The sequence below is a fragment of the Erigeron canadensis genome, chromosome 8 (genome assembly GCF_010389155.1).
Source record: "Erigeron canadensis isolate Cc75 chromosome 8, C_canadensis_v1, whole genome shotgun sequence".
Classification (NCBI taxonomy): domain Eukaryota; kingdom Viridiplantae; phylum Streptophyta; class Magnoliopsida; order Asterales; family Asteraceae; genus Erigeron; species Erigeron canadensis.
The window spans coordinates 48,694,124-48,721,416 of NC_057768.1; the positions used below are offsets into that span (position 1 = coordinate 48,694,124).

At 32.0% G+C, this 27,293-nt stretch overlaps 3 protein-coding genes across 3 annotated transcripts; 2 read left to right on the forward strand and 1 right to left on the reverse strand.

Moving 5' to 3' along the window:
- Positions 1 to 5,981: 5,981 nt before the first annotated feature.
- Positions 5,982 to 6,727, forward strand: LOC122579764 (disease resistance response protein 206-like). Its single transcript, XM_043751992.1, has one exon. It carries the CDS (start codon positions 6,010 to 6,012, stop codon positions 6,577 to 6,579), a length of 570 nt encoding a protein of 189 aa, XP_043607927.1. The 5' UTR covers positions 5,982 to 6,009; the 3' UTR covers positions 6,580 to 6,727.
- A 6,157-nt stretch (positions 6,728 to 12,884) lies between these two features.
- Positions 12,885 to 17,613, forward strand: LOC122611261 (GDT1-like protein 1, chloroplastic). The gene is made up of 12 exons (XM_043784259.1): positions 12,885 to 13,159; positions 14,102 to 14,168; positions 14,239 to 14,526; positions 14,685 to 14,738; positions 14,844 to 14,905; positions 15,096 to 15,164; positions 15,265 to 15,316; positions 15,408 to 15,482; positions 15,682 to 15,811; positions 15,986 to 16,056; positions 16,845 to 16,892; positions 17,319 to 17,613. Exons 1-12 carry the CDS (start codon positions 13,005 to 13,007, stop codon positions 17,388 to 17,390), a joined length of 1,143 nt encoding a protein of 380 aa, XP_043640194.1. The 5' UTR covers positions 12,885 to 13,004; the 3' UTR covers positions 17,391 to 17,613.
- Positions 17,614 to 20,305: 2,692 nt separating this feature from the next.
- LOC122611031 lies at positions 20,306 to 20,917 on the reverse strand. The gene has a single exon (XM_043783983.1). The coding sequence runs from the start codon at positions 20,915 to 20,917 to the stop codon at positions 20,306 to 20,308; it is 612 nt and encodes a 203-aa protein (XP_043639918.1).
- Positions 20,918 to 27,293: the final 6,376 nt, after the last annotated feature.

A 27,293-nucleotide genomic window follows, 5' to 3' on the forward strand; every position in this document is an offset into this window, starting at 1 on the left:
ATTGTTTATACAAAAATACAAACCTAGATTAACTATTACATGTCCATAATACTACATTGATATCAAAAAACACAAAATTACAAAAAGTAGCAACCTATCTAGATACTTTTACATAACTGATTATACCAAAATACAAACCTAGATTACCTATTACACAATCTTAAAAATATATCATATAATAATCTGACCACACATTTTTTATCTGTTGTTGGATTCTTTCAATAGAATGCAACTTCCTTTCTTCTTTCACTTCAACAGATAACTCTTCATAACATCTCACTTCTTTTTCAATCTTATCCTTGCAACGATTAATCTTGGACAAAAGGAATGTTTTCAAGTACCTTATCCTTAAAAAAGTAAGCTTTTTTTCCTGAAGCTTGCATTCTTTTTTGAAACCAGAAGCGAAATCAACAAGACTATTTCCCATAAAAGTTTCCATATGTCTCATAAGAAATATACCGCTATCTATGCCACTTTCTTTTGTTTGCCAAGGAATGCTTACGATTTCAATTTCCTCAAAAGTAATGTCGTTGAAATATGGATACCTCTTGAGACACAAGAAATCACAAAGAAATTCATTCTACAAGGGAAAAAAAAACATTAAAATAAAGGTAATTATTATGATGTGCATTAATTTAATAGATGGATAACTGAATTTTCTTACCAACTCGGGGATATCTTTATCATATTCATGAACATGATCATCAGCTGGTGCAAAACTGTCAATTACATAGCATTTCATTGTCTTCAACTTATAGCAAATAAGATAGAAATGGTTGTGTAGACATCGTAATGGGAAAAACATCTGAAAATGAAAAACAAAATACACAAATCAAAATGTTGTTTGTTACCAGAACTTCATATATATATATATATGTGTGTGTGTGTGTGATGACAATGATTGCTTGAGAACATACCAGTGATACATCAACTATTTTTGGTCTCAAACACAGTGATTTTTCAAGAATTGTATCATACTCAACTTTACGTATATTCTTTCCCCTTAATTGTACAATTAAAGTAAAAAAAAGAAAAAGAAATTAAATATAACTTATTAAAATTTTAAATTAAATATTACACATGGTTTTAAGAAAACCTACAATGATATTTAATGGGAAAAATATTCGGATCATTGATTCCTCATTCTTAAGATCTTCATTGAAGTTTAAAAAGTAAGCCCAACTAGTAATAAGTTCTTCATGTACGGGTAAACTAGGCACTAAGCTCTCGAAGATGTAACGAGGACACTTTACATGATTCGTGAAAAACAAGTAATCACTTAAAAAAAGGTATTATTTCTCTGATAAGATACTAAAAAATAAGAGATAATTATTAAAAAAAACTTACTAAAGATAAGATACTCCTGAAAAGATTGCGTTAGCGAGATCGAACTCAAACTGTGATAGTTTGGCTTTGATTTCAAGTATTTCGTGAATAGGCATTCTGGTATCAACCGAAATCTTGTTTTTTGAACTTCGTAAACTCATTTTTCTCTTGAGTATCATATCTTCTTTGTTAACAGAAATTTTATGAAGATCATCATCAACAGACTTGAGACTTGAGGAATCCAATTCAATTCCTTTGTTTGCATCAGCAAGAGCTTCGACTAAAAAAACAGAATCAGAGTCAAATATTTGCAGATCACATTATATATACAAAAATAGATAGATATATATACAAAAAGGGAGGAACAAATAATTTAATACACTACTTAGAGAGAAATAACAAGTTGTAAACTCTTGCCTGTAATATGTAGAGGATCAACAACTGCAGCAACATTATCATTTCGATAAAAGCAATCACCATCCCTCAGCATTTTAACCCTTTCAAGAATTCTTTCAAACGAACCTGCCTTGATTTCTTTCAGCATTTTAACCCTTTCAAGAATTCTTTCAAACGAACCTGCCTTGATTTCTTTCATCTTTTCTTCAGGAAAATTCTCAAACCACGTCATTTCATTTACCACTTTAAGCTTCATACCATTTAATGGCGAAAGAAGGATTGTTCTCAGGTAAACCAACCTTAAACAATCCAGTTGTTTCAGCTGATAATGACCTTCTGTTTAAATCCAGCATTGAACCCCAGTAGCCCGTTTCCGACAAAGGTCTCCATGTGTCGCATTAAAAAAACACCAGAATCTATGTCAAGATTGGCTTTTGTTTGCCATGGCATCTTCAGTCTTTCAGTGTCCAAAATACTGATTTTGTTTAAATTGGGGTAATTCTTAAAAGCTAGGTACTTCTCAATAAATGAATTCTGAAAAAATGAGTACATAAAAAAATATTTACTATGATATGCCTTCAAAGAACAAGACAGTAAATAAAAGTAAATAAATATATCTTACCAAAGCAAAGATATGTGCAGTATATCTCTCCAAAGATTGACCAAATGATGCAATATTGTCATAATAAAACATTTGTTTAACTTCATGTTATGGCACATAAGAAAGTAATGGTCGTACTGAAGGATAGGGAAAAACAACTGAAAAAAAATACATATACATGTATAAAGAAGGTTATTAGAACATACAAATATGGAGAAATTGTATATTTAAATGGTATTAAATACAACAATATTAAAAGCAACTAATCAAAACGTATCAGGCAGTCACCGACTATCTTTTGGTTGATAAATAATGTATCAACCTCAGAAATGTAATGAACATTTGATATTGTCGTTGATGTGACCTGTAAAAATTTGAAAATATATATTTCTTATGAGAAAAAACCATTATATATAAAATAACGTTAACTAATAGATGTAAGACCTAGTGTTATCAAAGGTACCATGATATTTGTCGGGAAAAAAATTCGTGTTATTGGTTTTTCAGTTTTCAGTCCTTCAATGAGGTTTAAATACAAACCCCAACTGTCAACAAGTACAAAAAGTGGATGTGAACCAGGAATTAAACTCTCAAACACAAAACGCGGAACAACAACCAGCTGAGTTGAAAATAAAATGTCACTTCAAAAAAGAACAAAAACAAGTTAAACACCATAAAATGAGAAAACCATAAATTTTAAAAACGGTTATTAGGACATAATTAGAAATCTTACATAGGAGATTTATGTGCAGAAAAGATTGTATCAGAAAGTACAACATCTTTCTTTGCTGGCTTGTTTTTTATATCAACGAATTGTTCATATTCAGATAGCACATCAGGGTACGAACACCTTTTGCTACACCCTTTTAATCCCACTACAGGCATATCAACATCCATTGCAGCGACCCCATCATTATTACGAGTTACTTTTCCTTTTCCTTTATCCATCTCAAGCTGACTCATATTCTTGGACATGTCCCCAGGATTACCAAGTAAAACCTAAAAAAACAAATACACAAATCTGTAAGGAAACTATTAAGAAAATTGACAATAAAATATATATATAACAAAAGAATATAGCTAATAGAAAACCTTTTTATGCAAAACACCCAATTTACTTGAAGACGTATGACCATCACATTTATCCTTCTTTAACTTTTCAACAGCCACGACTTCTACAACATTTTTCTCATTTAAATCATTTGCAGAAGAAGGTGAAGCATCAACATCATTTCCGGGGATATAAACATCAGCTTCACCTCTATCATATTTCCCACAATCTTTTTCTAAAGTTTGTTTAAGAATGTTTACATCTTGAAGCCATCTCTTTTTTACCGAATAAACTTCTGTCACGATATCTTGATCACAAGGATATTGAGCTAAAGCCCAACTTAAACGACCATAAAATTGTTCATGCAGACCACGTATTTTAGCGTCATAATAATCACTCGCCCCTTCAAGAAATATCTACATCGTAAAAACGTGACAAGGCAGAATATAAAAAATTTGTGACACATGAGTACTCATAGGAAAGATATTCATGTTTATAACTCAGTTTGATTTATAATATTACCTTTCTACTTTCTTCATTGTAAGCAGGATCATCTGACTCATAGCTGTGTTGATCAGCATAACCAGACTCTTTTTTAGAAGTATAACTATCAACACTGGCATCATCAACTTCTTTGATCAACTCTAAAGAAAAGACATAACTTTAGTTACATAAATCAATTTGAAATTACTGTGACAGCAGAATAAGAATAACGAATTACTAACAATTTGTGAAAAGGTTGGTACCGTAAAAGTCGTATACTTGACGTTGTGGTTATACTATTTTACGTAATTTCAGAATACTTCCACTTTCAGGATTACGAATCTTGGGTATGTAAATTAATTAAGTGGTCAAAATGGTATTCATCATTATTCAATCTCTATATGTCTCCAACATCAATTCTAAGTTTTCTGAACCTTTCAACTACAAATTTATTATACTAGAAATGAAAGCAGATCACCACTAATTTATTATGATACTTTTAAACAAAAATAGAGAAACTTTGTGAGAAAAAATCACACTCTCAGATAAACAACCTATATGCACAAAACACTGTATTAATTAAAAGTTGATACATTTTATTTAAAAATTGTTTAATATTAACAACTTACAATCAACATTGCAAGTAAAATGTAAAAAACAGAAATATGGAAAAAAATCAAGGAAAAAAAAATACATACTTGTCGATGAAGAAACAGATATTGCTTCTTCTAATGGAACATCTCGCCCAGGCCTTTTACGATACATTAATCTCTCACTTCGACCTAAAATAAATAAAAATTAATTAAATAATTAATAAAATGAAAAAATAGGGTTTGATAAAATTCAAAAAATGTAAACTTACGAATAGGTATGGCTTTCTTTTTCCTTTTCGAACTCGTATTCTTTTTACCCATCATTCAATCCTTCAATCGGAATAACAGTTAGGGTTTACAAAAATGTAGGATTCAGACGGCGGAAAAACGGAAAAGGAAGACGGTGATCGGAAAAATGAAGACGGTGATCGGAGAAAAGAAGACGGTGATCGGGAAAATAAAGACGGTGATTCGTATTAGAGAGGAGAACGAAGAAGGTGATTGGGAAAATCGAACTGTGTGTTAGAAATGTGAAGATTGAGGACAGAAATACCCTTTTAAGGTAGCGCGCATCATCAATCTGAGCCGCTAAAAATATTTGATCGGACGGACGAAAATTAGTCCCCTGGACTTTTTTTAAATGGTGGTCTCAAATTATCTTTCCCCCTCTCTCTCTCTCTCTCTCTCTATATATATATATATATAGTTATATAACACTTGCAATTGTACACTTTGTATTCTTCTCCCTCCTTCTTCCTTTTTCAGATTCCGGCCACCCCACTGCCGGGACGCCGCCACCTTGCCCAAAAAACGACCAGATCTCGTTTTTAGCAGATCCGATATTCGTGTGATGAATGATGATGTTCACAGTTTGAGTTTTCTGATACGATGATTTTTTATGACAGTTAGTTATTTCCCGCGAATAATGATGATGTTCACGGTTTGATTTTTGATACGATGTATTTTGATGATGTCCACGCGTGATGAATTCTAGATTTTTTAGGATGATTCGTTGTATGTATATATAAATTGAGAAACAAAAATATCCTTTATAGGTGTATATATAATGACATGGAAATATAGGTGTATATATAATATGACATGAAAATTACATATAATCAATAAATGGAATAAAAGAAAATAAAAATAACTTTCAAATACTTTTAACAGGCAACTTGTACGGAGCCCCATAATAATTATTTTAGCCGGTTTTCTTTCCCCGAATAGAATTTTTTTTTGTTCAAACCCCAAAAAAGATTTAAGTGACAAATTAAAGGATTTTTTCAAGTAATTAACCTTTTATTTTAACAACAATGATACGGAGTATAATGAAATGCATAAATATTATAGCTGCCGCAGTTAAATTCTCGAAATGGACCCCATTGTTTAGTGCAACGAATCATGATATATAATCGTACACTTTAAGTCTTACCAGTCAAAAAGCTTCACATTTTTAAAAAAAAATATAACTTCGAAATACTTATATAAGGAGACCTAAACAACACTTATCTTCACAAAATTTCTTCTAACAACCATTCTTTCTTATCTCTTTCGCAAAAATGACATCAAAGCTTCAAATTTCAACTCTTTTCCTTGCAATCTTTCTTGTGCTTCTTTTAGGATGTTCTGCCTCGCCTAGAAAAAACATGCGCTCTCGTCGTCCATGTAAAGAAATGGTGTTCTACTTTCATGACATTATCTACAATGGCAAGAACGCTAAGAACGCGACTTCAGCCATTGTAGGTGCCCCAGCTTGGGGCAATCACACGATTTTGGCAAATCAAAACCATTTTGGGAACATAGTTGTTTTCGATGATCCCATAACGCTAGACAACAACTTGCATTCTCCATCTGTCGGACGAGCCCAAGGATTCTATATCTATGACCAAAAAGATATATTTACATCATGGCTTGGATTCTCATTTGTGTTTAATTCAACTGCCCATAAAGGTAGCATTAACTTTGCAGGGGCTGATCCTATAATGAACAAGACAAGAGACATTTCGGTCATTGGTGGAACCGGTGATTTCTTCATGACCAGAGGCGTGGCTACCATCATGACAGACGCTTTTGAGGGAGAGGTTTACTTTAGGCTCCGCATTGACATTAAGTTCTATGAATGTTGGTGATCCATCGAGAACCCTTTCTCGATCTCAAGATTTTTTTTTTTTTTGTCATCAATTAATGCTGCTCTTTATCTTATTTGGTTTCAATGTACGGAAATTTATCTTTTTTTTTCTTTAAGAAGGCATAAACAAATGCCATGCTTTCAAATTATCACATGATGTTACATTTGTTTTTTTTTTGTTTTTTTTTTGGTCAAGGAATATTTGTTCGCTCTGTGTTACCTTCTACGAGCAACTAAACTTTGTTGTTTCTATTTTTAGTATGTTTTTTAACCGAACTTGAGTACTAAATTTTGTTTTTTTTAACTAAAGTTTGTGGTACTCTGACCTTGTTAAAACTCTTTATATGTGAAAACTTGTTGAAATTGCATGTTTAATTTGGTTGGTAAAATTGACCTTTAAAGCAATCAACTCTTTATTAGGGCCTCAAAAGAAATATACCTTAATGAAATAAATTGTCTTATAGCTCAAGTTAATAAGTAAGTTTTACAGATATAATAATATAAGAAACTAGTCTTCAATTGCGTCTGATAAACGGATAAATTCAATACATCATAATGATTTTATGGATATAAAAAAACTAACCGATAGAAAAATAGTTTTAGTGGTTATAAAATGTAATAGATTGGACTTTTAATATATATTATTAATAATAAAGTTTATTTTTTAAAAAGATAAAAATAGAAATAGAAAAAAATTATGGAAAAGAATACGAGAGAGAGGATGAAAAATAGTATAATTTTTAGAATTTTAAAAGGTGTTAGCTATCTCCAAGACTCCAATTAACTTCCTCTTTTATTTATAACGAGACAAAGTACTCGCGCATTAGAGTATGATAGATAATAGGAGGTGTTAGGTCATAGAGTGTAATAGCCAAATGTCTTAGCCATTCAGGCTCCACCATTGGATTTAAAAATTCGTCGAAAGTATATAGAAATGACATCTCTAATGAAAGAGCATGAAATTTTAATAACATCCATATAATTTTTATAATTTATCGATGTATAGTTTTTGAAATAAAAGATTTTAAATGAATTAGAGGAATAAAATCATTTATGGAGGGAATGCAAAAATAAGTGGTTGAGATTTGAGGAGAGAGAAAAAATACGTAGTTGGGATTTCTTTTAAGGGTATTATATGAATGTTGAATGTTGAAAAGTTGAAAGTTCAAAAATGAATTTGCTTTATAATATGAGACAAAGTATCCGCGTGTTGCAGCGGTAAGAAAGTGGGGTGATAGGTCATACAGTGTGATAGCTCATAGGGAGTGATAGGTCATAGAGTGTCATATCCAAATGTTTTAGTCGTGCGGGTTCCGCCCCAGATTTAAAAATTCGTCAAAAGTATATCAAATGGCCAATCTAATGAAAGAGCAAGATATTTTAAAAACACCCATATAATTTTTATAATTTATCGATGTAAGGATTTTGAGATAAAAGATTTTGAATGAATAAGAGGAATAAAATGATTTATGAAGTAGAGAAAAAAAAAAAGAGTAGTTGAGATTTAAGGAGAGAAATGAAAATGAGTAGTTGAAAATTGAAAGTTAAAAAAATTTGGAGAGAACGGATGTTTTATAATGTAGTAGAGATAGAGATACTATAAATAAAAATACACTCGTAGCATAGATAAGATAAGATAGATATATACCATGAAGCTTGATTTATTTATTTTCGAAAGATATATAATGTCACCGATTCAGTAATACGCTAATTAGTAATTACAACCATTTTACCAGGACAAATACCATTGGGTTGCAGGCTTGCAGCTTCCCGGATTGAAGTTGATCTAATCATTTCGCGAACATTCTAATATGCAGCTTTTAATTTTTTTTCTTCTAAAAGTGGAAAGCCTCAAGGATTGGTCACAAAGCAATATATGATTTAGCTTAATGATTCCAAAACTTTAAAAGCTGATTATATGTAATCTATGCTAGAAAGTTCATACAGTGTTTATGGAGAATCACAAACTAACAAAGATGGGATTACAAGGCTTAAAATTGAAAGTAATTCCATTGCGGCTGTGATATCAATCGCGGTTTTGGATCTATTAATAAGCCATTGGAAGCTGATCCCCTTCATCTCTTTGATGGCGAAGCATAGTGAAGGGGCTTTGTCCAGGAAAATACAGTCGTTTCGAATCTTTCAAATCACCCAGCAGTATGCGAGTATAATGAGTTGAAATCTCTCTCTTTGTAAATCATGGTGGAAGCATGATGCTAGAAGCATACTAATTAACCCCAATATATAATCAATCTAACAACAAAATAACTATACATGACAAAAATAAGTGAAAAGAATAATTATTGGTCAAGACTCGTTATTGAATGTGCTTCACATTCGATCAGCAATTTAAGAAAAAACAACTCTTCATATGGAATATGATAAAGCTAATTAACTTTATAACTGATGTTTTCAATGTTAGAGTTTGCATTTATTTTCTTTCAAGTTTAGATCTTTTTTCTCGAAAGTAACCTCATAATATATAAGGGAAAAACCAATATGTTGCTATAAGTATGGAAGAAGCATATCTCTCTCACAAACTTCCCTCCATGAAAATCATATGTTTGAATATAAAATCTCTCGCCCCTAGAAATCATAGTGAAAGCATGCTGCTAAAAGCATACTAGTTAACCCCAGTATATAATCACTCTAACAACAAAATAACTATACATGACAAAAATAAATGATAAGAATATAAGATGATGAATGAGAACTAGTATTGAAACAAACCATATTGCCAATGAGGTTGGTGACTTGGTGGCATAGTGCCGGAATCAGAATTGAAAGTCACCTGTAGCACAATTTTTTTCAACTAGCCTTTTATCGGCATAAAGTAACGACAACAACGATAAAAACTGAATTGTTATGGTTTTTGGCATTTTTTTAAAAGATTTTTGGTTTAAGAATTTTTGGCACTTTTAGTAGTTTTTCTTTATCATTTAGTTGTACAGATACATCTTTATAACTTTTATTAATAAAAAATGTTTTAAAAGTTTAAAGTAAATTACATTGACCGGTATCCCGTATTTATTTGACCCGTAACACCAATAAAAAATACATCATTTTTTGAAAATTTTAAATTACATGAATTTAGCGAACCCGTAGTCCGGGATACCCCTAATATCTATGTAGTTCCTCCCCTGTGGTGGCATATAAATAAAGTTTTTGACCGTGGGGTATTAGCCAGAATTTAAATCTCATTTTTTACTTTTGTAAAGGTAGATTATTTGGGTTTTTTTTTGTAAACAAAAAACAAGTTAACCAGAGTAAAACGTTTATCAAAAGAAAATCCAATTCACGTGTAACATCAGATGATGCAAAATATCTTGAATACGAAGATTGAAGAACCCGTTGCGAATCGTCATTGTCAAAGACCATACTGGAGAATGGTTATAGGTGTGTAGAGAAGATAACTTGGCTTGTGAAATCGTGGAAGTGTGGGGGCAGTGCTAGCTTCAATATGAAGTTATCAAAATTAAAGGCAAAGTGAAGAAGAAATCGAATGGAACTTGAGATTGATATATTAACTATGAATTGCATATATGAATTAAGGCTGTAAGGCGTGAAATTACATCAAAAGATATCATGGTTGCCTATTCTGTTCAACTTTCAAAGTTCGAAGAAAGAAGAGCTAGCAAATTAGGCTGAATGTATGCATCAGTATGAATATGATTAGAAAGAATTAAGTTGTGCATTGTATGGGACTATGGGCCACTAGTTGGGCCAAGACTATCTCCACCTACCTTCGAATTGGGTTCGTTAGATTTTGGTATAGTCTTATTTTTCCTTTTTGCGTGTGGACTTGTGGTGACTGGTGAATCCAAATGCCTCTGGGGACTTTTTCTTTTTTTACATTGGAAATTTGAATGATCAGAGTATGTTTGTCTCACTTATCGGCCCTTACGTCTTTCAGACAAGATGTTATTCAAATTTTTAAGGAACTACGGAGGGAACTCAATCCACCAAACGGCACGACGATTAATAGAAGTACTTTGCCCCTTCAGAATTTGAACTTGGGTTCCCAAGCCCAAAACCCTCATGAAAGGACTAGAGGTGCACAAAAAAACCGGTTAACCGAACCGATTCGAAAGTTAACCTATAATCGTAACCGGTTAATAACCGATACAGTACAAACCGATTATAGGTTAGAAAAAACCGCCGGTTAGTAATCGATTTGCACTTTCAAAACCAAAAACCGATTCCTAATCGGTTTTTATTTTTAGTTTTAACCGGTTAATCGATTAATTATATATAATTGGGATTGTTTTCTATTTTATACTTACCACTCACCACTTACTGGGTGATATATATATATACATCGAGATATAAAAAGAAAAATGAAGTCACATACATCTAGAAAGAAAGAAAAAAGCATTGGAGACCGGAGAAAAAAACCAACTGATCACCTCTTCAAGATCCTCCACTGAATCACCTCTTCAAGATCATCAAAAATATTACGTACTGTGTAGCTGTGTGCCTGTGTGTGTATGTGTGTTCCACTAACCGCCCAGTCATATATATATATACATCGATATATGTGGCGGTCATGAGGGGTAGATGATGATGAAAGAGAAGTAGTGTTATCAGTGGTGTTTGTGGGTAGATCCGGACGGAACAACTTGTTTTATGTTGAAAAAGAAAACCCCTTTTGGTTGATAGTGGGCGGTTAAAAAAATAACCTATTAGGTTAACCGGTATCGGTTAACCGGTTATTATTAACCGAAACCGATTACACTGGTTATAGTTTTTTAAAACCCAAACCGGTTATTAACCGGTACCGGTTAACCGTAATCGGTTTTTTTTTTTTTTTAAATAACCGGAATCGGTTACTAAAAAAAATAACCGGAACCTTTCTGATATATCACTACAAAAAAAAAGTTCATTTGTTCACACTTGATTATAAAAAGTGTAAAAAAAAAATTATAAATTTAATTACATATAAAAATGTGTAAAAAAAATTACATTTAAAAGTGTGACTAAATTTTAAAAATTATAAGTTTTTCACACTTATAAAATGTGTAAACAAAATGTGAACACATAAAAATGTAAACAATTGTCAAATATTTTCACACTTAAAAGTGTGAAAGTTAATTTGAAACACATGATTTCTTCACACTCTCTATGTGTGAAGAATATAGGTGTTACTAATTAACATTCACACTCTTAAGTGTGAACAATTAATATATTTTTACACACTTGAAAGTGTGAACTTTTCTTTTTCGCATGTATAAGTCTGTAAAATAATGTGATTCTTTAAATTTCTTCACATTTTTAAATTTAAGTTATTTCTATACACTTTTAAATATGATTAATTTAACAAAAAAATTTATAATTTTTAAAAGTATAAATAATAACATATTTGTTATAGTGTATCAATGCATCATTGAGGTTTATATTTGCTTGTGGACTTAGCGGTGACTGGTGACTCCAAATGTCTTTGAGGACTTACTATTTTTCTTTTCTTTTTTTTCTTTTACATAAAACATTATAATATGCATGCCTATTTACATGCCTAACAAAATCGATTTATATCTACTAGTAGTTTTAGTATCCGTACAATGTGCAGATTGTTTATATATACATATAGTACAATTGATTTATCTTTAAAATTCATGTTTTAATGTGTTGATAAATTATTGTAAAAATTGATTTTTTTTGGTATCTAATAAGCAAAGTTATATATATATATATATATATATATATTAAAAAACAAAGTCTCGTAATACGTGTAAAGAATAGTAACTTTGTTTTTTTTTTCATTTTATTTTGGTAGGGTCCACATATTCATTGTTTTTTATACTCCTATTTTTTTTTAACCTTTTTTTATTAAAACGGTTAAATTTTTATCATCACAAATTTATGTAACTTTATTCATTGTGTTTTATACTGTTAATTTTTTTTTTACCTTTTTCTATTAAAATGGTTAAATTTTTATCATCACAAACTTATATAACTTTTTCAAACCATTTTATGTTATTTTAATTTTTTTTAAATTATTTTACACCAAAAGCTTTGATTTCTTACAATTTTACACTAAGGATTTCATTTAAACTGCATGAGTTTCATTTTCACACAAAAGTAATTTTTACCCTTTTTAATAATATTGTTAAGTTTTTTTCACTGTAAATTTATTTAACATTTTTTATTTTTATTTTTTCTCAAAATTATTTTATACGAAAAGATTTAATATCTTATAATTTTAAATTAAGGATTTATTTTAAACTTTATAGGTTTCACTTTTACATTTATTATTTAAATATATATATATATAGTCATGTAAAGGGAGGTAGGTTGAGAGGTGGGAAAGTACTCTAACTGATATATTCGCTTATCCAAAACTAACAAATTGAAACCAATGAAAAGTAGTCTGGCGATGATGCACACACACATATGCTAACACATTACACATAGTGAAGGTGAAGAAGAATGACAAGACTGTGTATGTGTTCATCATCAGAGTACATGTTATCATCATCATCATCCATGATCAGGAATTACAACAAGATTCCTTCATTTTCTGCCAAACCATTTTTTCAAGATCCTTGTAATCTTTCCTTTCTTCACACTTGCCTTTCCTCGAGGTTTTCATTTCTCTCTCTCTCTCTCACTCCTTTTTTTTCTTACACATATGACACACATCACATGTATATATTTCCTTGTAATGAGGAATTTCGTATAGTTTTTGTCTATAATTGGAAATGAAGTTGGTTCTTCTAGTTTTTCATAGATAAGAAATGAGTATATATGTCATTTGAATATCATTTATACGCATCTTTGCCAAAACTAACACAAAGCATTGGGTTGCCTGTCATGCCACAAAGTTGTTTGGCTAGAAACTGATATGATCTTAAACCATGTGTAATAACTAGCAACATTTTATGAAATGTGTACGTGCTACCTCTCGGTTTGGTTGTGTGGCAACAAGTGCTTGATTTGAATGCCGGTGGTTCACCTTCAATGGTTGGGTTCCCACTCTCTTTTGGTTGGAGTAGTTTCATGTTTGTAGTTGCAATAATTTTGGGTCAGTTTGTTGAGTTCGTCAATGTAATTCTTAGTGTCGATGTTGGTTTAGGGCCACAAGTGTCTGGAATAGTCATTTTGGTGTCTTTGTAATTTCTGACATCTTGCTGGTGTTTTAGCTAGTGGTATTAACTTAGACAATCTCCAATTAATGGGAAAGGAATCCTTAGAGATTTTTTAGCTGCCACGTCAGTTGCCACATCATATACTTACAAATCCTTCTTTCCTGTTGAAGGTTGGGTATGGGAGAGCCATGATGTATACAGTCATACCTCCAGCATGAGTGTATGTAGAAAACAAATGTCTATGCATGGGTTAGAGTATGTGTGTGTGTGTGTGCGGGCGCGCGTGTGCATGCGTGTGCGCACGCTCGTGTGTGAATATAAGATTGCGGGTAGTGTATGACGATAAGAAAATAAAAACCTACCTAAATTTGTGCTCAAAGTATACTTTTATTGTTGAAAGAGTGGAATAGCTTACAAGTCATGAACCATTTTTTGCAGGCAACATTGCATCAAAGTACATGATAGACGGTTCAGACAATTTCAGCATTCCAGATCCCATTTGAATGTTAGTCTCTTTTTGTACATTGTTTAGTACTCTGACTCTAACATACTGACATGTATTTTGAAAATTTAAGGTACTTCGTTATGATCATGACAATGTAACAAAACTCACCCGCAATGTGGAGGATATGGAATGCAGTACTTCGAACAAACCACATTCAACAGATAATCTGGCACCGCTGACTTTTAATAATTTATCTCTTGATACGTCATGGAACAACTACCTAAAATTTATCTTCTCGTTTGGGATCTTAACGCTTCAAGATGTTCCAAACGCCTTTGCTGGTTCAGATGTTTCCAGTCTCATGCAGTCTAGCTCATTTTTTGGGGATCTCAATGATTTAAGCACAGGTTTTGCTTCAGTTAGTATGATCTCCCTACGACTTATGACATACTCAAAACTTTTATCGATCTCTTTCAATATTTACATTATATTATCAATCATGGTCATTGTTATATGGCACACATACATGAATGTAATATGTTTAAGACCAAATACTGAAGTAACTTTCTTCACCAGGCATTCTTGTTGATATTTTTCTCTGAACTTGGGGACAAAACCTTCTTCATTGCGGTATGTAAAGATCTTATCTATTTTTTCCCATCGATAGATACAATGCTTTCTCATAATTACGAGATCTAAAGTGGTTTTACAAACCATTCTAAATTACTTCTGCAGGCACTTCTGGCAGCCCGAAACTCTGCTGCAGTTGTCTTCCTGGGAACTTTTGGTGCACTTGGGTAAGGGATCTATCACCTTTTTTTAGACGCATCATGTATATTAATTTTTCTTCTCCAAATTCTTTGCATATGAATGGTGTGTGCTTTGAATTATTCATCATATAGTTTGTGAACTATTAATACTTCTTGTGTATGCTTTGGTAACAAGTAGATCTTTGTGACATGTTTGTATTTATTTTTTCTTGATCAGGGTAATGACTTTCATATCTGTTGTTCTTGGACGAACTTTTCACTATGTAGATGAAGTCCTACCCTTCAGGTCTATGCCTTGAATAATCGTTTCCATCTCCTCGTAGATTCCAGTGAATGGTAAAATCAGTTGATTCTTATTGTCCTAATATAATTTTTTTGAATGCCAGATTTGGTGATATGGACCTGCCAATTGATGATATTGCTGCAGCATTGCTTCTGGTATCTTGTGAAATCAATATGTATCTAAAGTAAATCAATTGTAGGCTTTTGTTGGTATTATCATTATACATATTAAGTGAATCTATTGTAGGTCTATTTTGGTGTTTCGACTTTGCTTGATGCCTCTTCTGGTGATGGTCTTAAAGCAGAAGAAGAACAAAAGGAGGCAAGTTTTCAGTAAATTTTCCTATATGTTTGAAGTTAGGATCATAAGTTTGCAAGTCTTCGGTAGTTGGACAGCTAATTCAAAAACCCTTCTTCATTTAATTAAACAAATGTTATCTTTGAATTCTGAGGCTTTGCTTGTGACCTTTGAGATTTAGTGTATATCTTGGTTGTTTCAAATGTGTCAAAACTCCTTCCAGGCTGAGATCGCTGTGTCTGAAGTTTTGGGCAACGGAGCTGGGATTTTGGCTGCAGCTGGCACAATTGTTAGCACTTTCCTTTTAGTCTTTGTAGCTGAATGGGGTGATAAATCATTTTTCTCCACAATTGGTAAGTAACGGTCTTGAGATTTCTTTTCTCAAATGCTCACAGGTACCCGAGATATAGAAATCCGTTTCAAATGAAAACTTCTTTGTAAATTGTGTAATGCCAGTACATTATATTTTAGTTCATGCATTACACTCTTTGCGTGTTTTTGTAATTCAAGTTGTTGTCTACGTTTAGCTCTTGCTGCAGCCTCTTCACCTCTTGGAGTCATTGGAGGGGCGCTAGCTGGTCATGGACTTGCAACTCTGGTAATTTTCATGAAAAATTCTTAAATCATGTACTTTTTAAGCACCAGTCCTAAGCGCCCAGTAGGGTTAAATTGATCCACAGATACGTTTTTGTTCATGTATAAATTATTATAGTGATAATATATGATTAATTTGTTATATAAGATTACAAAAAGATATTACTAGTGCAACAATAATCTAAATATTTGAACAAAATCAATTTAAAGGTTGTAAATTGAATATAGACTTCGGGCAAATTTCAACTCGTTTGACCCAGTCCCATTTTACCTAAAGCGTTTTGATTTACTCATTTTGACCTGTTTGAGATAAAATACAACCCAAATGGCCAAATGCACCCATAACTTATCAAAGTGTTGGAATTGCTGCCGACTTGTTACAAGAAGTGAGTTTTTCAAAACAACAACTCATTTTATCTCATTGAATATGCAATAATGTAGCTCAGGACAAATTATAGTTACCTATCTCCCTGTTATGATCACAACAGAAGTAGTCCAAGGTCCTCATGATTCCTCTAACTTGTTATCAATCTTAAATGTTTTAAGTAAAAAAATTCCTAAATGTGCAAATTGCAAGGGATTGAATGTGTACTGAAGCTACAATAAACCCACCAACTATAAGCAAAATCTGATCTTTTTCAACCCTTAAATATACTTGCCCTGCATCTCTTTTTTTGTTGCATGAACACAAGACTGGCTTTTCTGTGTCTAGTCATATTTTTGTTTCTTTGATATATAGAGCTTAACTATTTAATATGTAATGAAACTAATGTTTACAATGTCTGCATGCAGCTGGCTGTGCTTGGAGGCTCATTACTCGGAACTTTCTTGTCTGAAAAGGTTAGTCATTACAACTTATAACCTAACATTATTTTATCATTATCTTCTCGTGTATTATCATAATCTTTTCATCATACAACATAATGATATGTGCTGCCAAAACCAAAAGCAGAAGGTTAATGTGGATGTAATTAAATATAATGCAAGTTAAAGGAACACATATATTCCTGACAATAAGACAACAAAACAGGCAAGATTGCTTGGATCTAGAGTCTAGACTAGCAAAGTTAATGTTGCCTACTTTCTTATTTTATTAAATGATTATGTGGAGGTAGTTGCTACATTTGGACAGAAAATTGTTGGATTTTTTAATAGTATTTTTCTTGATAAGATATATTTGTTTTTTATATCTTGTACAATAATAGTTTGGCTGTTATTTATTTTAGACGAATAAGCAAATTTATGAAGAATATGTATATTGTACAGGTTATTGCATACGTTGGAGGTGTTCTTTTCCTAGTGTTTGCCGCGGTTACTGTCGTTGAGATTGTGAGTTAGACCAGTTCCTTTTTCCTTCTGATAAACATTTCATTTTTTTGTAACTCGGTTGCTTCATTATGAGACTGTTACACGGTTAGGGGCTTTAGAGATTACGTTCTGAATGGCTCCTCCATATTTGTATTTTTTGGGGGGGAATTAACACAAGTGTTCAGATGTCTAATTATGTAAAATCCTAAGGAGTGACTTATATATATGGCAGCCCTTCAAGGTTTTAGGCTCAGTTTCAACTTTCCATTGGGATATCTCTATCTGTCACTCTTTGTGGTTTCGTTATGCCACTCATTTCAATTGCTAACATGATAAAACATTACAGCACATTACAGCCTTAAGAGGGAGTGGAAGTGGGGTGGGAGTTTACCGCGCGGGTAAACTGCCGCTGGAGAGAGAAAGGGAAAACCGGGGAGCTACCTTCACCGTGTGTGTGTTTGGTGGTTGGTTTGGTGTGTGGGTGTGTGTGTGTGTGTGTGTGTGTGGGGGGGGGGGGGGGGGGGGGTTCACTAACGGCTTTATAACCGTTCTAAAAAAATTAATTTATCTTTATTTTTCTTACCTTTTATTCGATATAAGAATGCTATGGACCCTTGTCACTCATATGCTTATATAGAGTTCACACATATACCATTAAGCTTTTAGCATGGCAAAATTCGTATTTATTTCTTTGATTGATACTTGTAAGGTGGCCTAGAGTTAGAGGCGCGCCTGCTGTCCATTAAGAGGTCTCAGGTTCGAACCTCACTATGTAAACATCTTGTATTTGCCTGTGAAAAATGTTCAGAACTAGTCACAGGGTACTTTAGTTGGACCGAGTATATCCAAGTTTACATATTTCCTGATATCCTGAATAGGGAAACCTTATCATTCGGGCATTGAAGGATCGGAGTTTATTATTTTTTGGAATGAGTAATGATGCTCAATTACTACTACCAAATATATATATATATATATATATATACTAGGTCTTTTACCCGCACGATGTTCGGCTAATTAAAATATCGTAAAACCGGTCAACAAAAACATTAAACAACATGAGTTGAATCTGGACTCGACTACATACGTTATAAAGAAAGATTATAACATATTTCCAATAAAATACATAGCAACAATGAAACTCAAAAAATATCCCAATATGTCTTATTGTATGTATGTCAAAATGGTAATCAATTTTTATAAATGATTATAAATCAACAAAAAAACCAACCAATTACATACATAAAAATCTAAAAACAACCCAATACTTATTTTAATAAAATAAAAAGTTAGATAAATAAAATTTTTAATTCTAATATACACTATATTATACGTAGGTCCATGTTTCAATAATCAAAATAGCTATCGATGATGTATTTAATTACACGTGATCTTCAATTTTGGTTAGGAAAAAAAAACAATGTTTAGCTAAAATAAATAGATTTTAATACCTATATAGCATTAGAAATTAGGTAAGTCATTACTTTTTAATATTTAAGTTAAATTTATTTTAAGAATAGAAAAATATTATTAAAAAATATGTGGAGATGACACATAAGATTTATCCTATGTGGCAATGTTATAAGATAACTTTTAGTTGAGGATGCCTTAGAATCGTTCGGATTCCTACTGTTTTAATAATTATATACATATATATATATGGGGATGAGAATATAAGGTTGTCGGGTATTTAAACTTAAGTGTGGAACACTCACATATTGTTTTTTCAATCCATAAAAATCAAGGGGGACATGCATTTATTTATTAAACAAGAAATAATAAAATATTAGTATGTGCAGGGTTTACACCTAAGCTTAGGTGTCAGAAAAACTTTTATATATATATATATATATATATTGGGGAAGGGAATATGAGGCTGTTAGGCACCCAAGTTGAGTGAAAAACCCCTCACATACCTTTTTTTAAAAGGTAAAAATCATGGGGGTATGTATTTATTTAAAATATTAAAATATTAATATGTGGAGGGTTTTTCACCCAAGTTGGGTGCATAACAGCCTCATACTCACTTTTCCTTTTATATATATATATATATATATATATAAGTCATGGTATTATATATACCAATATAAAAAACAGAACATGGATCGACATTAATCCTTTTTTACATACCAAAGTAACCGTGGACAAAGATCGTACTCCATTGACGTTCAAACTCCATGTCATTTGTCATCATTATGACATGCCAATCCAGCAGTACGTTTTATTATAAACTAGACACGGACATATTTGACTGGTAGCTAATCCAACGGAGACAATAACAAAGTATAAAAAATTTCAATAAATGTATCTTTCATAAGGAAAATGATAAATCCTTCTAAAAATCTTCATAATATATCCACTTGTTAACACATGTAATCCACTAATTTGCATCCTCTGATTTTCCACATGTCACAATTCTACTAATTAAAAGGATTTGTAAACTAATAACTTAGGAGAATCGATCATTACCTGTTTCAAAATAATGGCTTACCCACTAGTCCTATGAAAATATGATGCTATGACAGTATGACCTGTAAATCATTAATAATGTTAATCCCATGATATATTGATTATAAAAATATTTGTATGGTTTTCACAATTTTCCACGTATAAACCGTTAGCTTTACCTTTACATACGTGCCAAGAGAGGGACAACACAATATATACCGAATTATTCCTCGCATATTCTCTATTCGCTAATACCAAATAAATATAAAATCCACCTTTGTCCCCTACAAACTTCTTGATTAGAGCTCCCGCAAGTCACAATGATCCCCCCTACCACTAACTACTACAAATTTTTAAAATCTTAAGTTTAACTATTAAAATTTATTCTAACAAAACTTTCAATGGATATATTACTTTTTTTTTTTTTTGAAAATTAACTTTTATTCACAAACTGCCTACATCAACAAGTCGTGATGAGGCCCCTTACAAGTAAATATTTACATCAACTTGAAATTACACCAATCGTCCCACGTAATTGAATAAAACTTGGTTCTATTCCTATACCATAAAAAACCTAAAGTCTTCACATCTTGAAAAATCTTCTCGACGTGGACCTTCCCATTATCAAACTTCTTCTCATTCCGAGCCAACCATAAGCACCAACAAGTGGTGAAGATAATACCTTGTAATCCTGAAGCCGATCTTTTCTCCAACCTAGCATTAGAGTGCACTTCGAACAGGTCTTTAACGGTGAACAAGAATATAGGTTGGATGCCACACCAAGATGAAACCTTCTGCCAAATTTCCATACTAACTTCACAATAACAGAAAAGGTGATTGACGTCCTCCTCCTCCTCCTTCTCACACAAGGCACAAAGAAGCGAATTAAAGCGGCACTTTCTGTCTCTAAGAGCAAGCATAGTAGGAATACGTTCCAAGCCAATCCTCCACATAAGGATATTACATTTTTTAGGAGCCCATTTAAACCAAGAAAACACGAACCTGTTGTTACTATTTATTCCGCCCCTTAGCCAATCTTTCACGCCTTTTACACTGAAGCTGGTATTCTTCCCCCCAATCCACCCCCAATTATCTTTCCTTCCTGACATTCCTTTACCTTCAAGTAAACAATCCAATGCGTATCCCCCATTATCGGGGATATGAGCCAGCAGCTCCCTGGTCCTATCCCCCCCAAACCAGGTGAACCCATTTATATTTGAATCGAATTTCTTGAACACTAAACACTTCTTATCCTTTTCTTTTTTAAATAATGCTGGAAAAACTTCTTTCAATGGTTCATTGCAGATCTAAGTATCGAGCCAGAACCTAATGTTTCTACCATCTTCACATTTACCTTTAATCAAAGAATTGAGGTTGAGACCCGCCACCTTGACCTTACTTATCAATCTGACAATGGAGCTCTACACTCCTGGAATCTCTTTGTTACTAGGCAGGGGCTCCCAGCATCTTTTAGTATCGTGGATAGCTTCAATGACTTTCCTCCAAAGCCCCTCATGATCAGTTTTGTACCTCCACAACCACTTGGCAAGGAGCGCTAGGTTACAATCCGTCATTCTACTTAACCCCAACCCTCCCATAGAAACAAGAGTAGTCACTTTGTCCCACGCCACCCAATGGATCTTATGTTTTTCTTCCGACCCACCCCATAGAAACCGTCTAATTATCCTTTCCAACTCTTCTATCACCTTGACAGGTGCTTTAAACAAGGAAAGATAATAAGTCGGGAGACTTTCAAGGACCGCCTTAATTACCGTAACTTTCCCTCCCATGGATAAACACGAGGCTTTCCATTGTGATAGTCTTTTTTTGAAGATATCGAACAGGAAGTCCCAGTTGGAAATCCTGTTCATGTTTGCTCCGATTCGAATTCCCAAGTGGGTGAAAGGAAAAGAACCCATTTTGCAAAACACCACATCAGCCATCCTTCTAATCTCTTCTTCATCGACTTCGACCCCATACAGTTGAGACTTTGCCAAATTGATCTTCAAACCTGAGCAAATGTGAAAACTGCGAATAATCCTTGCTAAATTCTTTACGTTTTCACGGGACCAGTCACCCATGAAGATGCAATCATCTGCATACAATAAGTGGGAAAGAAAAGGTCCCTGGTTAGGAAGCGACACCCCTGTAAAATCCCCATTATTAGCCGCCTTTTTCATCATACTTGAAAGACCCTGCATCGCAATAAGAAAAAGAAAAGGTGAAAGAGGATCGCCTTGTCCCATTCCTTTCGTGCAATTGAACTCGAACGTAGGGGATCCATTGACCAGGACCGCCGATCTAGCCGAGGACAACACCCCCAATATCCAGTTGCACCACTTCTGAGGGAAACCCATCTGACCCATAATGTCACCTAGGAAATTCCAGTTGACATTGTCATATGCTTTGTTGAAATCCACCTTGAAAAAAACAACTTTATTCTTCTCTTTCCCCGCCCAAGAGATGATCTCGTTAAGTATTAGAGGCCCATCAAGTATAAGCCGCTCACTAATTAATGTACATCTAAAGGTACACCTATATAATCATTAATTAATTAATTAAGTCATTAAATGCCTTTTTAATTTATTTATTTAATTATATCATTTATTATCTTTATTTTTTTTCTAACCATACATTAAATGCTTTATTTTTTTTACTAATTACAATATTATTTTAATAAAATTTATTTGTTTTTATCTTTATACATTTTTGTTAAATATTATTGACAAAACAAAACTTATGTATTATATAGAAGTCCAAAAATAACATAACTGATGAAGATATATTCTAGAAACAATAACTAATATAATGACATTAAAAATAGATCTACTCATTTATATATCAAGAAAAACTCTTTTTCAATGATAAGTTCCAGATGAGCTAACAAAATAAACACTCTAATAAAATATAAAAGTAAATGAAGTCTTTAAAAAAAAGCGTAATAAAAAATTTAAAAATTTAACAAATAATAGTTATAAAATGTAAATATAAACTGATGTCTTAAAAACAAATTTAACAACAAACGTTTAACAACAATAAAGTAATGTCGTTCAAAAAAATATAAATAAAACTTAGCGTTTAAATAAAAATTAGCAAAAAGTAAACGATGTACATTATTTTATTAGCAAAAAGTAAATATATTTTATAGTAATAATAATAATAATAATAATAATAATAATATTAATAATACATGTGTAAATATATACGACGTAATATTTTTATTTTTTTATATCAACATGTGAGATGGGATAGACAAAATCATACTTATGTTTGTTATACGCATCACAAACCACCCAAACACATGTCCACCACCAGTCACAAGCACAATGGTGTGTGCTCGTGGTGTGATGCATCGATCAAGAGTCCACCACATGACTAGTGGTGACCACTGCTACGAGTCTTATATTATATTTTACGGCGTTACTAATAACAAAACAAAAGTATTATGTATGAGTATTAGTAAAAAATGATGCATATGAGTTAACAGACTTGTCATCTTTAGAAACGTAAACAAAGAAAACTAACTCCGTCTACCCTGTTTATATATGTGTTAGCATAGCAATTTTATTTTTCTATATAATGTCAAGTAACTTAACTAATGGGTTTCAATAATTGGGATAAAAAATATTTTAGATGAAAGTAACATATATAGTATTATTTATTAAGATGACTTCATATAGCGTTTCACTAAAGCAAAATTTTAGCCAGAGAGGCATATTGTACCGCCACCGTCAACTTTTTAATAAATAAAAGAGTTAAATATAAGAATGGTCCATGTGGTTTGTCACTTTATGCAACGGTAGTCTCTTTCTTTATTTTTTAGCAATTATGGTCCCTGAAGATATGTTTCAGTTGCAACGGCGGTCCCTCACTAACAGAATCATTAATTTGTGTCGTTAAGTTTCTCATGTGAGTAGCACATGAGGGGTATTAATGTCCTTCCACCTACACAAACATAGGGGTGTTCAAAAGTATTTGTATCTAAACACGTTATTAAAAAAATCTAATCCAATATTATTTGAAATGTCGGATATTCAAATTTCGGTTCAAATTTGGATTTATATTTAGGTAAAGATTTTTGAAAACTTCGGATATTTGAATATCCAAAATTCTGATATTCGACTTTTGGATATCCTAAATTTCTAAATCAAATTTCGGATATCCAAAATGGATATATTGCCTATCTTATCTTTAAAGTTTTAGATATTTCGGATATCCAAAACCTTTGGATATATGTTCGAATATTCAAATCCACTATCCGAAATTTTGAATATCTTTAATTCGGATAGCCGAATTTTAGGGGAAAAAATATCTCAAGTATCTGAATTTTAGGAAAAAATAAATATCATAGATATTGTCGTATTACTAGATATTGAGACTAAAGTTTTGGATACTTTCAGATATTGAAACTAGGATTTTTCGATATATTTTGATATTTTCGAATTTTAAAAAAATGATATTGAAATCTAACCAAAAAAAACTTCTAGATATTTTTAGATATCCAAAATATCTAAAACTTTTCAAAAATCATTATTCGAATTTGAATCCAAAATTTATTGTATCCAACTTTTCATAGAAAATAGGATTGAATTTTCGAATCATGGTTCAGATACAGATACTTTTAAACACCCCTTTGTCTATGTAGGAGGAAGGACATTAATACCTCTCATGTGTTACTCACATGAGAAACTTAACGACACTAAGTAACGGATCCGTTAATGAGGGACCACTATTGCAACTGAAACATATCTTCAGGGACCACGACCGCCGTTGCAAAAAGTGACAAACCACGGGAACCATTCTTGCATTTAACTCTAAATAAAACATTATAATGTCATTAAAATTAGACTTTCGGCTGTTTTTTTTCCGAACATTCAGTCGTCATATGACATCAGATAAACCTCACCGTACAATGGTGAAGTTTTGCACGTACTCTAGACAACGAGATGTTGACGATGAGCCGTTACAAGTATTTAGAGGAAAAAATCCCAAGGTTTTACCATCTCTAAAGAAACTCAAGACCCTGGATAAAATCGAGAGTGCTTCTAACCAGTTGGGCTGACATTCATTAGCTTTTCGGCTGTTTTAATGAGGCTTTTTAGAACTAATTTGGATAACAAATTAATTAACCTTTATTGTTATTAGTTATTACTAGTAAAGTAGTCATACAATTAAACTTTAAATAACATATAAGTTGATTAGAATATGAAAAATGTTAAATGAAGTCATTAGGCTTTCATTTAATGTGCAATAAAAAGTTGTATATTTCCATATCAAAAGTTCACTCCTGATTTTTATGTTAAGTATATAACTATTTAATGCACCTTAACGAAAACGACTTCGTTTAACAAAACCCATATAATTATTACTAACTTGTGCTTTGAAACACAAAAACTTTTTTAAAATACGTATTTATATGGTTCACTTAAAAGAATTGAATCATTATTTTTTCCTTTTTTTCTTTTTTTTTTCTTAAGAATCATTATTAGATTTCTAAGTCAACGTTAATTTTTCAGTTGTGATTATTTAAAAATATAAAGTTCATTTAATGTATCCGGAAACAGAAGTTAGCAAAATTTTACCGTTAACTTATCATAGTTTGCATTTTGCAATGGTTAGGGATTATCTAATTAGGCAACACCTACATAAATTTTGGGAATGGGAGGTTCTAATGAATTGTGTCTTAATGTTAATATGTGTTAGGAATGTTTATCATACTATTATTTATACAAGGGTATATATTCTAAGTCATATAGAAGGGTGGGCAAAGCAAAACAAATAATCACCATTGCCATGGAATATTTGAAAAGATAAAATTGGGCATCTTAGACTACCATTTAAGATCATCCATTTTTTGCTTTGCTACTTGATAGAGATTTAATATCAAAGTCTTGACTAGAACTAAAAAGTTTCAAAAACGACTTGCATTTAAATAAAACTGTTGGAATATGATCGAGTTATAATAAACGCATGTCCGGAAATCATTTAAGCCTATGGGGTTACACAAAATGACACGTGAACTTTAAATATTTAATTAGTGTATTATAGTAATATATTAATTAAACGATCACTTAAATAATTAATTAAACTATGTTAAAGGTTTAATAGTGTTTAATTAATTAAAAGAGAAAGGATTAAATTGTAAATTAGAAGTTTCCTAATTGTACAATGAAAGGGAGGGGGGCCGAAGTTCCTATGGGGTTTCCTAATCCCACTCTAACTTGTCCACCAAGTTAGAAAACTCTTTTAATTAATCCCTTTAAATAGAGACCAAGAGTTAAGGATTTTATTTAATTAAGACAATTAGATTTGTGAAAACCCTAAAATCTATCTCTCTCTCGGCCGAAAATCACAAAACCAAAGACATTAGTCTTTGAATTTCTTTTCAAAGTAATGTTATATATTATATTTAAATCACTTGTTCTAAAGTGTGATTTTAAGTTTTGTTCGATGGCAACAAAAGAATTTTGGTTTTCGGTTTCAATTTTTTTGAGGTACACAACGGGTTTGTGAGTTCGTGATCGGGTACTAGCATACGATATAGGGGTGTCAAGTGTTCGATCGTAGAGGAGTTTTAGTTTAGACCCTACTATAATAATTATAATTATTATCAACTTTATTGGAAGCTTTGCACAAAGGTACACATATTCTATTCATTACTTTGTTAATTAATAGTATTGCATATATGTTTCCATTCTGCTGCGTACTCGTGATTTGTTATGTGTTTATGTTCATATATTCTAACAAAAACAACAAAAGCAAAAAAGACGGACCACACATCCAATTGACGTACGTGTTGGCTAGTGTACTTTAGTAGGTTTTTCCCCTAGATTGTAATAGGTCGAACTGAAGTAATGTTTGTGCGATACAACGAGTGATTGGGAAGACGACAACTCTCTCTTTTTTTTTTTTTTGGGGGGGGGGGGGGGGGCACTGGTAGTGACGACGAGTTGTTTATATTATTTATGTAAATATAATTAACATAAAATGTTATAGTTTAGTTATTTTAGAAGTTGAAATTATGTAAATTATTTAATTAATGATATTTTAAATAAATTATGTATATCAGGTGTTTGATATAGTAGTATAAATCTATATTACCTAATAAAAAACAACTTATTTTTGAAACTGTTGACAAGTTTGTAATATTTTTATTAAACACCTCTTAACATATTTTCACCTACGTACACTTCTCCTTTAATATTTGAATAAATTACACTATCAATTTTTTATTTATTTAAAATATACAATTAACTTTTTACATCAATAATTTACACCATTTAACATCGCCTCCAGTATAAACAGTCATCTCACTATCAGAACCACTACATTGCGTGAGGTACCGTATTAGTAATCATAAAAGACACATTTCAACCTGGTTGTTTAACTGTTGCTAACTTCTTAATAGGCCAATTTTTATTTGACATTGAACTTGGTAGTTGACTTGGAAATGTCAAAAAGATATTATGGAAAATGAAAAAGCAT

Coding starts and splice junctions, on each gene's coding strand:
- LOC122579764 (XM_043751992.1), top strand. CDS start 6,010: ATGACATCAAAGCTTCAAATTTCAACTCTTTTCCTTGCAATCTTTCTT.
- LOC122611261 (XM_043784259.1), top strand. CDS start 13,005: ATGACAAGACTGTGTATGTGTTCATCATCAGAGTACATGTTATCATCA. Junction 14,739..14,843: donor ACAAAACCTTCTTCATTGCG/GTATGTAAAGAT, acceptor TTACTTCTGCAG/GCACTTCTGGCAGCCCGAAA. Junction 15,812..15,985: donor ATCATTTTTCTCCACAATTG/GTAAGTAACGGT, acceptor GTCTACGTTTAG/CTCTTGCTGCAGCCTCTTCA.
- LOC122611031 (XM_043783983.1), bottom strand. CDS start 20,917: ATGTCAGGAAGGAAAGATAATTGGGGGTGGATTGGGGGGAAGAATACC.